This window comes from Hyla sarda, chromosome 1, assembly GCF_029499605.1.
Source record: "Hyla sarda isolate aHylSar1 chromosome 1, aHylSar1.hap1, whole genome shotgun sequence".
NCBI classification, from domain to species: domain Eukaryota; kingdom Metazoa; phylum Chordata; class Amphibia; order Anura; family Hylidae; genus Hyla; species Hyla sarda.
The window spans coordinates 1,734,803-1,746,406 of NC_079189.1; the positions used below are offsets into that span (position 1 = coordinate 1,734,803).

Consider the following 11,604-nt stretch of genomic DNA (forward strand, 5'->3'; position numbering starts at 1 on the left):
CATTTCCACCATTGTTGTCCCCCATCTACATTTCCACCATTGTTGTCCCCCCATCTACATTTCCACCATTGTTTGTCCCCCCCCATCTACATTTCCACCATTGTTGTCCCCCCATCTACATTTCCACCATTGTTGTCCCCCATCTACATTTTCACCATTGTTGTCCCCATCTACATTTCCACCATTGTTGTCCCCATCTACATTTCCACCATTGTTGTCCCCCATCTACATTTCCACCATTGTTGTCCCCATCTACATTTCCACCATTGTTGTCCCCCATCTACATTTCCCCATTGTTGTCCCCATCTACATTTCCACCATTGTTGTCCCCATCTACATTTCCACCATTGTTGTCCCCATCTACATTTCCACCATTGTTGTCCCCCATCTACATTTCCACCATTGTTGTCCCCATCTACATTTCCACCATTGTTGTCCCCATCTACATTTCCACCATTGTTGTCCCCCATCTACATTTCCACCATTGTTGTCCCCATCTACATTTCCACCATTGTTGTCCCCATCTACATTTCCACCATTGTTGTCCCCATCTACATTTCCACCATTGTTGTCCCCATCTACATTTCCACCATTGTTGTCCCCATCTACATTTCCACCATTGTTGTCCCCATCTACATTTCCACCATTGTTGTCCCCCATCTACATTTCCACCATTGTTGTCCCCATCTACATTTCCACCATTGTTGTCCCCCATCTACATTTCCACCATTGTTGTCCCCATCTACATTTCCACCATTGTTGTCCCCCATCTACATTTCCACCATTGTTGTCCCCCATCTACATTTCCACCATTGTTGTCCCCCCATCTACATTTCCACCATTGTTGTCCCCCCATCTACATTTCCACCATTGTTGTCCCCCCATCTACATTTCCACCATTGTTGTCCCTCCATCTACATTTCCACCATTGTTGTCCCTCCATCTACATTTCCACCATTGTTGTCCCTCCATCTACATTTCCACCATTGTTGTCCCCCATCTACATTTCCACCATTGTTGTCCCCCATCTACATTTCCACCATTGATGTCCCCCCTCTACATTTCCACCATTGTTGTCCCCCCATCTACATTTCCACCATTGTTGTCCCCCATCTACATTTCCACCATTGTTGTCCCCCATCTACATTTCCACCATTGTTGTCCCCCCATCTACATTTCCACCATTGTTGTCCCTCCATCTACATTTCCACCATTGTTGTCCCCCATCTACATTTCCACCATTGTTGTCCCCATCTACATTTCCACCATTGTTGTCCCCCATCTACATTTCCACCATTGTTGTCCCCCCATCTACATTTCCACCATTGTTGTCCCCCATCTACATTTCCACCATTGTTGTCCCCCATCTACATTTCCACCATTGTTGTCCCCCATCTACATTTCCACCATTGTTGTCCCCATCTACATTTCCACCATTGTTGTCCCCATCTACATTTCCACCATTGTTGTCCCCCATCTACATTTCCACCATTGTTGTCCCCCCATCTACATTTCCACCATTGTTGTCCCCCATCTACATTTCCACCATTGTTGTCCCCCCATCTACATTTCCACCATTGTTGTCCCTCCATCTACATTTCCACATTGTTGTCCCTCCATCTACATTTCCACCATTGTTGTCCCCCCCATCTACATTTCCACCATTGTTGTCCCACCATCTACATTTCTACCATTGTTGTCCCCCATCTACATTCCACCATTTTGTCCCCATCTACATTTCCACCATTGTTGTCCCCCATCTACATTTCCACCATTGTTGTCCCCCATCTACATTTCCACCATTGTTGTCCCCCATCTACATTTCCACCATTGTTGTCCCCCATCTACATTTCCACCATTGTTGTCCCCCATCTACATTTCCACCATTGTTGTCCCCCATCTACATTTCCACCATTGTTGTCCCCCATCTACATTTCCACCATTGTTGTCCCCATCTACATTTCCACCATTGTTGTCCCCCATCTACATTTCCACCATTGTTGTCCCCATCTACATTTCCACCATTGTTGTCCCCCCATCTACATTTCCACCATTGTTGTCCCCCATCTACATTTCCACCATTGTTGTCCCCCATCTACATTTCCACCATTGTTGTCCCCCATCTACATTTCCACCATTGTTGTCCCTCCATCTACATTTCCACCATTGTTGTCCCCCATCTACATTTCCACCATTGTTGTCCCCATCTACATTTCCACCATTGTTGTCCCCATCTACATTTCCACCATTGTTGTCCCCATCTACATTTCCACCATTGTTGTCCCCCATCTACATTTCCACCATTGTTGTCCCCCATCTACATTTCCACCATTGTTGTCCCCCATCTACATTTCCACCATTGTTGTCCCCCATCTACATTTCCACCATTGTTGTCCCCTCATCTACATTTCCACCATTGTTGTCCCCCATCTACATTTCCACCATTGTTGTCCCCATCTACATTTCCACCATTGTTGTCCCCATCTACATTTCCACCATTGTTGTCCCCATCTACATTTCCATCATTGTTGTCCCCCCATCTACATTTCCACCATTGTTGTCCCCCCATCTACATTTCCACCATTGTTGTCCCCCCATCTACATTTCCACCATTGTTGTCCCCATCTACATTTCCACCATTGTTGTCCCCCCCATCTACATTTCCACCATTGTTGTCCCCCATCTACATTTCCACCATTGTTGTCCCCATCTACATTTCCACCATTGTTGTCCCCATCTACATTTTCACCATTGTTGTCCCCCATCTACATTTCCACCATTGTTGTCCCCCATCTACATTTCCACCATTGTTGTCCACCATCTACATTTCCACCATTGTTGTCCCCATCTACATTTCCACCATTGTTGTCCCCATCTACATTTCCACCATTGTTGTCCCCATCTACATTTCCACCATTGTTGTCCCCCCATCTTTGGAGCTGCTCTATGTTCCGGATGTCTCTTTGTAGGTGAGGTCTCCAGAACTGACCCCAGTATTCCAGATGTGCTCACTAGAGCTCTATACAGGGGGCACAATCTCCTCTTTGTAGTGGGGGAGGAATACTGGGGTCAGTCCCCTCATTGTCTCTCTCCATACACAGGATTACACCATAGTGAAGAAGACATGGGGGGAGTGTGTGGCCCCCAATAGCCATCTCCATGAGTCAGGAGGACGGAGCAGGACCCGGGGCCCCATCATGGAGCCTCCACCTCACTCACTGATACATGAGGAGAAGATCCTAGAACTCACCCACAGGATCACTGAGCTGCTGACTGGAGAGGTGACCCTGCTGGGACATTATACAGTAATGGAGGGGTCTGGTGATGACAGGAGAGGTGACACTGCTGGGACATTATACAGTAATGGAGGGGTCTGGTGATGATTAGAGAGGTGACACTGCTGGGACATTATACAGTAATGGAGGGGTCTGGTGATCACTGGACAGGTGACACTGCTGGGACATTATACAGTAATGGAGGGGTCTGGTGATGACTGGAGAGGTGACACTGCTGGGACATTATACAGTAATGGAGGGGTCTGGTGATGACAGGAGAGGTGACACTGCTGGGACATTATACAGTAATGGAGGGGTCTGGTGATGATTAGAGAGGTGACACTGCTGGAACATTATACAGTAATGGAGGGGTCTGGTGATGACTGGAGAGGTGACACTGCTGGGACATTGTACAGTAATGGAGGGGTCTGGTGAGGACTGGAGAGGTGACACTGCTGGGACATTATACAGTAATGGAGGGTTCTGGTGATGACTGGAGAGGTGACACTGCTGGGACATTATACAGTAATGTAGGGGTCTGGTGATGACTGGAGAGGTGACACTGCTGGGACATTATACATTAATGGAGGTGTCTGGTGATGATTAGAGAGGTGACACTGCTGGGACATTATACAGTAACGGAGGGGTGTGGTGATGACTGGACAGGTGACACTGCTGGGACATTATACAGTAATGGAGGGGTCTGGTGTTGATTAGAGAGGTGACACTGCTGGGACATTCTACAGTAATGGAGGGGTCTGGTGATGACTTGACAGGTGACACTGCTGGGACATTATACAGTAATGGAGGGGTCTGGTGATGACTGGAGAGGTGACACTGCTGGGACATTATACATTAATGGAGGGGTCTGGTGATGATTAGAGAGGTGACACTGCTGGGACATTATACAGTAATGGAGGGGTCTGGTGATGACTGGAGAGGTGACACTGCTGGGACATTATACATTAATGGAGGGGTCTGGTGATGATTAGAGAGGTGACACTGCTGGGACATTATACAGTAATGGAGGGGTCTGGTGATTACTGGAGAGGTGACACTGCTGGGACATTATACAGTAATGGAGGGGTCTGATGATGACTGGAGAGGTGACACTGCTGGGACATTATATAGTAATGGAGGGGTCTGGTGATGACTGGAGAGGTGACTGCTGGGACATTATACAGTAATGGAGGGGTCTGGTGATGATTAGAGAGGTGACCCTGCTGGAACATTATACAGTAATGGAGGGGTCTGGTGATGACTGGAGAGGTGACCCTGCTGGGACATTATACAGTAGTGGAGGGGTCTGGTGATGATTAGAGAGGTGACACTGCTGGGACTTTTTACAGTAATGGAGGGGTCTGGTGATGACTGGAGAGGTGACACTGTTGGGACATTATACAGTAATGGAGGGGTCTGGTGATGACTGGAGAGGTGACACTGCTGGGACATTATACAGTAATGGAGGGGTCTGGTGATGGCTGGAGAGGTGACACTACTGGGACATTATACAGTAATGGAGGGGTCTGGTGATGACTGGAGAGGTGACCCTGCTGGGACATTATACAGTAATGGAGGGGTCTGGTGATGATTAGAGAGGTGACACTGCTGGGACTTTTTACAGTAATGGAGGGGTCTGGTGATGACTGGAGAGGTGACACTGTTGGGACATTATACAGTAATGGAGGGGTCTGGTGATGACTGGAGAGGTGACACTGCTGGGACATTATACAGTAATGGAGGGGTCTGGTGATGGCTGGAGAGGTGACACTACTGGGACATTATACAGTAATGGAGGGGTCTGGTGATGACTGGAGAGGTGACACTGCTGGGACATTATACAGTAATGGAGGGGTCTGATGACTGGAGAGGTGACACTGCTGGGACATTATACAGTAATGGAGGGGTCTGGTGATGATTGGAGAGGTGACATTGCTGGGACATTATACAGTAATAGAGGGGTCTGGTGAGGACTGGAGAGGTGACACTGCTGGGACATTATACAGTAATGGAGGGGTCTGGTGATGACTGGAGAGGTGACATTGCTGGGACATTATACAGTGATGGGGGGATCTGGTGATGACTGGAGAGGTGACACTGCTGGGACATTATACAGTAATGGAGGGGTCTGGTGATGACTGGAAAGGTGACACTGCTGGGACATTATACAGTAATGGAGGGGTCTGGTGATTAGAGAAGTGACACTGCTGGGACATTATGCAATAATGGAGTGGTCTGGTGATTAGAGAGGTGACACTGCTGGGACATTATACAGTAATGGAGGGGTCTGGTGATGACTGGAGAGGTGACACTGCTGGGACATTATACAGTAATGGAGGGGTCTGGTGATGATTAGAGAGGTGACACTGCTGGGACATTATACAGTAATGGAGGGGTCTGGTGATTAGAGAGGTGACACTGCTGGGACATTATACAGTAATGTAGGGGTCTGGTGATGACTGGAGAGGTGACACTGCTGGGACATTATACAGTAATGGAGGGGTCTGGTGATGACTGGAGAGGTGACACTGCTGGGACATTATACAGTAATGGAGGGGTCTGGTGATGACTGGAGAGGTGACCCTGCTGGGACATTATACAGTAATGGAGGGGTCTGGTGATGAATGGAGAGGTGACACTGCTGGGACATTATACAGTAATGGAGGGGTCTGGTGATGACTGGAGAGGTGACACTGCTGGGACATTATACAGTAATGGAGGGTCTGGTGATGACTGGAGAGGTGACACTGCTGGGACATTATACAGTAATGGAGGGGTCTGGTGATGATTAGAGAGGTGACACTGCTGGGACATTATACAGTAATGGAGGGGTCTGGTGATTAGAGAGGTGACACTGCTGGGACATTATACAGTAATGGAGGGGTCTGGTGATGACTGGAGAGGTGACACTGCTGGGACATTATACAGTAATGGAGGGGTCTGGTGATGACTGGAGAGGTGACACTGCTGGGACATTATACAGTAATGGAGGGGTCTGGTGATGACTGGAGAGGTGACCCTGCTGGGACATTATACAGTAATGGAGGGGTCTGGTGATGACTGGAGAGGTGACACTGCTGGGACATTATACAGTAATGGAGGGGTCTGGTGATGACTGCAGAGGTGACACTGCTGGGACATTATACAGTAATGGAGGGGTCTGGTGATGACTGGAGAGGTGACACTGCTGGGACATTATACAGTAATGGAGTGGTCTGGTGGTGATTAGAGAGGTGACACTGCTGGGACATTATACAGTAATGGAGGGGTCTGGTGATGACTGGAGAGGTGACACTGCTGGGACATTATACAGTAATGGAGGGGTCTGGTGATGATTAGAGAGGTGACACTGCTGGGACATTATACAGTAATGGAGGGGTCTGGTGATGACGGTATCCTTGTGTGTCAGGTTCCTATAAGGTGTCAGGATGTGGCGGTCTATTTCTCCATGGAGGAGTGGGAGTATGTAGAAGGACACAAGGATCTGTACCAGGACATTATGGAGGATCACCGGCCCCTCACATCACAAGGTAAGAGGAGACATGTAGGTACGGATGGCCACAAACACTTCTAATCCACAAGGGACACCCTAAAGAACACTTGTTAAAGAACCACATACAAAGTGAATACACAGTGACAAAAACGTATAAAATAAAGTAGGTGAGCACCATGATATACGGCCCGGACATCTGTCCGGATCTATAAAAATTCCCCATAGAAACCATCTGCCTAAGGCCAGGAAGCTAGAAGTGCCAAAAGTCCAGTGCCTGTAAAGTGTCATCCTTTAAGTGGGATTTCGTTCCCTAGTGACTACAGGCACTAAATAGATGGATAGGTAACCGCATGGTGAATGTGTGGGGGAATTCGTTCAGGAGGACCAAACGCTATCGCTCTGTCCGGGCAATGTGGAGAGACTTTTTTTAGGGACCGCTAAAGTATCTTCGCAGTCATCCTGTCACAGTGCCCTAACGAGAGGATATAAAACAATAATAAAACAAAGGATTGTTAAAAAAAAATAATTTTCCCCAAAACTTTTGATCGGTCTGGGTCTCAGTGCTGATCCCTAGATATAGCCTGCATGTATTGGTTAGGCGGAATCTGTGCCATCACCCTATCTCCCTCCATCTGTATTACCATCTCGATGCTGTAGTAGTGATTCATACTGACAATAGATGTAATGGCCACGATCAGCATTATCTCAGATCCCGGACATTGCAAAGGGATACTGGCTGTGCATTACAGCCGACACCCGCCGCTGATGGCTCTTGTGCCTTTACCATCCATTGACTGTAGGTCTACGTCTATTTGTGGTAAGGGATGAAACTGATTCCCGATAGGTACTGAACGGCCAATCATGTGGGCAGAGGACGGGCTCCATGTTCAGACAAGGCTGTGTGGGTCAAATTTAGGTTTAGATAGTAGCCACAGAATGAGGACCACAATCGTGAACTTTGTCCCTGACAATTGTATCATTATACAGAAGGTTTCGGCTGGAATGGTCATGTGATCATTGTTCGAAAATCATGTGTCATGGAGACATATTGCTTTATATTTACCAGCACCTGGTTCCCTTAGTCATGTGACTGACAGGTCCCAGATGATTGGTTTACTTTACTTATTATACAATACATGGTCTTGTGACGTTATCGGTGTCTACTTCTTGTTAACTCCAAAACTGCATAAAAAAACTAAAAATGTGTTTCTACCTTAATTACTAAATCCATTTTTTTTTCCCCCTAATAGAAAATCCCAGTAACGTCTCTGATGGGAAATGTACGGAATCGGTAAATTATAAAGAAGAAGATAAAGATATGGTGCCGCAATCCTCAGGAGGAAACCTCCTTACCCTTAATATATATCCGGCTCCTCCCAGCACTTATCTATTATATATTAATACTCCCCCTATTCATGTGTTACCTGCTCCTTACCAACCACAGGTTGTTATCCCGACTACAGATCCCAAAAGGATCCAACAGGGTTCTACAGATCCGAAAAGGATCCAGCAGGGTTCTACAGATCTGAAAAGGATTCATCAGGGTTCTACAGATCCGAAAAGGATCCAACAGGGTTCTACTGATCCGAAAAGGATCCAACATGGTTCTACAGATCCGAAAAGGATCCAACAGGGTTCTACAGATCCGAAAAGGATTCATCAGGGTTCTACAGATCCGAAAAGGATTCATCAGGGTTCTACAGATCCGAAAAGGATTCATCAGGGTTCTACAGAGCCGAAAAGGATTCATCAGGGTTCTACTGAGCCGAAAAGGATTCATCAGGGTTCTGCAGAGCCGAAAATGACTCAACAGGGTTTTACAGATCCAAAAAGTTTTTTTTGTGAACAATGCGGAAAAGAGTTTACAAAAAGTTCAAGTCTTGTTACACACAGAAGAATTCACACAGGAGAGAAACCATTTTCATGTTCAGAATGTGGGAAATGTTTTGGAGATAGATCACATCTTGTTAGGCACGAGAGAGAGCACGCAGGAGTGAAGCCGTATGTCTGTTCAGAATGTGGGAAATGTTTTACACGTAAATCATATCTTGTGTTCCACGAGAGAGGTCACACTGGAGAGAAGCCATATCCATGTTCAACATGTGGGAAAGGTTTGATAAGTAAATCAGAGCTTGTTAGACATGAGAGAACTCATACAGGAGAAAGGCCATATTCATGTTCAGAATGTGGGAAAAGTTTTACAAATAAATCTGATCTTATAAAACACCAGAGAATTCACACAGGAGTGAGGCCATATTCATGTTCAGAATGGGGCAAATGTTTTATAAGTAAGTCGCAGCTTGTTAGACATGAAAGAATTCACACAGGGGAGAGGCCATATCCTTGTTCAGAGTGTGGCAAATGTTTTATAGGCAAATCAGAGCTTGTATTACATCAGAGAATTCACACAGGAGAAAAGCCATATTCATGTTTAGAATGTGGGAAATGTTTCATAAGTAAATCAGATCTTATTAGACATCAGAGAAGTCACACAGGAGAGAAGCCATATTCATGTTCAGAATGTGGAAAATGTTTTATAAATAATCCAGCTCTTATAAAACATGAAAAAATTCACACTGGAAAGAAGCCATGTTCATGTTCAGAATTTGGGGAGAGTTTTACACATGAATGCCGTCTTGCAGCACATGGGAAAATTCACACTGGCGCAAAACCCTATTCATGTTTAGAATGTGGGAAAAGTTTTAAACAAAAAAGCCGTCTTGCAGAACATGAGAGAATTCACACTGGAGAGAAACCCTATTCATGTTCAGAATGTGGGAAGGGTTTTACACACAAATGCCGTCTTGTGGTACATGAGAGAATTCACACTGGAGAGAAGCCATATTCATGTTCAGAATGTGGGAAAGGTTTTAAAAATAAATCAGATCTTACAAAACATAAGATAATTCACACAGGAGAAAAGCTGTATTCATGTGCAGAATGTGGGAAAGGTTTTACTCAAAAAAGCCAGCGTGATAGACATGAGAGAAGTCACACAGGGGAGAAGGCATTTTGATCCATTTGTAAAAATATTCTTTTTTTTTTTTTTTAAGTGGAAAAATATTTTACAAGGCAAACAAATTTTGAAACTCATTCACATAGAGAAGAAGCGGCGTTGTTGTTGTTTGGAACGTGAAAAGTAATAAAAAAAGGAAAAATATACAGAAGAGAAGTCACAATAGAGAAAAGGCATATTCACATTCAGAATGTGGGAAATGTTTTTCACATCTTAATAATCCAAACGCCTCTTCTAAAACTTGAGAGAAGTCGCGCAGGAGAGAATCCATTTTGATCCATTTGTAAAAATATTCTATGGGAAACCTTTATGTCACAGAAAGGAACAGCCAGATATCTATAGAGTAGTAGATACCTGGAACCAACTACCAGCAGATGTGGTCGGTAAATCCACAATATCTTAACTTAAATCTGAGGGGAATAAACCTGTATCTGTCATAAAATAAAAATTAAAAAAAGACATAATATAAGGGCAGATTAGGGGGGGCAAGGTGGTCTTCTTCTGCCCACAGTCATTAAAAGGATACTCCGCCCCTGGACATCTTATCCCCTATCCTTCGGATAGGGGATAAGATGTCCAGGGCGGAGTACCCCTTTAAGATTTAGTTCAGGCTTGAATATAAAATATAAAAAGTTGATTGTATTTGCTGATGGTTTACTCCTCCCGCTCGCGGTTCTCATCCATCTCTGGTCTGGTGATCAGTAGAAGCAAGTCGGAGATACTCTTCTGCAATACCCCCAAGTCCGTAGAGGATCTTATCTGACTAAACTTACTGCTACTACTACTTACTGACCTTATCTCGGAATCTCCCATCCTTCTTCTCTTGGACCTCGTCAGATAGAATATTCCCCTATTTCATGGTTCATTTCTTATTGCACACTCCTGATCCTGATTTGTCTTTCGAACCTTCGGGCACTTTAGCCGGACGGGTTTAGATTCGTCTGATCTTCATCCTTGAGTTCTGCTTTCCATTATGTACAACCATAAAGGAATAGGGGGCCTTTCCATGCCAAACCTTCTACTTCGTTGTCTTGCTGGCCAGCTCGCCCAACTTCTTCTTTGTAAAGTGCCCACCTCCGCCTCCCGATGGGTTTCGGTAGAAAGTAAATCCCTAGCTCCCTATAGCCTTTCATCAATCATGTGGCTCCCTGGTCCCATTTCCGTGTCCGTACCTTCTGCTGCCTCTATCTCTCTATACGCCCTGCTTTTCTGGCGCTCTGTCCGTTACCAGCATCCACTGCAATCCCCTATTTTACCTGTTACCTCCATATTTTCTAGCCGTGCGTTCCCCCCCTGGACTTCATCTTTCTGAGTTTGTGTGGAGGACTAACCTCTGTCTGACTCTACTCAACCATCGTACTTATCTTCCATGACCTGTTTCTTTCCAGATTTACCCCTTCCCAGTAAGGACTTCAGGATTACTCAGGTCTCCTCCTACTTACCTATGTTGGCTCCCTCTACTATTGACACCACCTTCTTTATAACCCCTTGGGACGGGAGCATTTAAAAAAAAAATTTGACCTCTATCACTTTATGCATTAAAGGAGTACTACAGGATGGAAAAATTGTCCTCCATTCTGCCAGTAGTAAAAAAAATAGATACATTCCTTCCTTCGCTCCCCCGGTGCCTCCAGTAACCCACTCCGGTCACCGCCGCGATCCTCTTCCTGGTTGCCTGTGGTCGGTTAGTCATATTGCACTCAGCCAATCACCGGCCGCAGCGAAGTCACGACTCGGCCGGCGATAGGCTGAGCGGCAGTGTGACGTTTTCGGCCCCGACAGCAGGTCGGGACTTCCCTCCGGCCGGTGATTGGCTGAGT

The 11,604-nt window shown here is 45.8% G+C and overlaps 1 protein-coding gene across 2 annotated transcripts in view; it reads left to right on the forward strand.

Moving 5' to 3' along the window:
- Positions 1–11,334, forward strand: part of LOC130282574 (zinc finger protein 260-like) — a 44,391-nt gene extending 33,057 nt beyond the window's left edge. Inside the window, exons 1-3 of one of the 2 annotated variants that reach the window (XM_056531055.1) lie at positions 3,050–3,281; positions 6,685–6,805; positions 8,019–11,334. In XM_056531055.1, coding sequence (XP_056387030.1) covers positions 3,198–3,281; positions 6,685–6,805; positions 8,019–9,784 — 1,971 coding nt within the window. In that variant the 5' untranslated portion in view covers positions 3,050–3,197 and the 3' untranslated portion in view covers positions 9,785–11,334. Of the gene's footprint in view, positions 1–3,049; positions 3,282–6,684; positions 6,806–8,018 lie in introns of those variants that run through there. The other variant, XM_056530967.1, reaches the window with a different exon arrangement.
- The last annotated feature ends 270 nt before the right edge of the window (positions 11,335–11,604 follow it).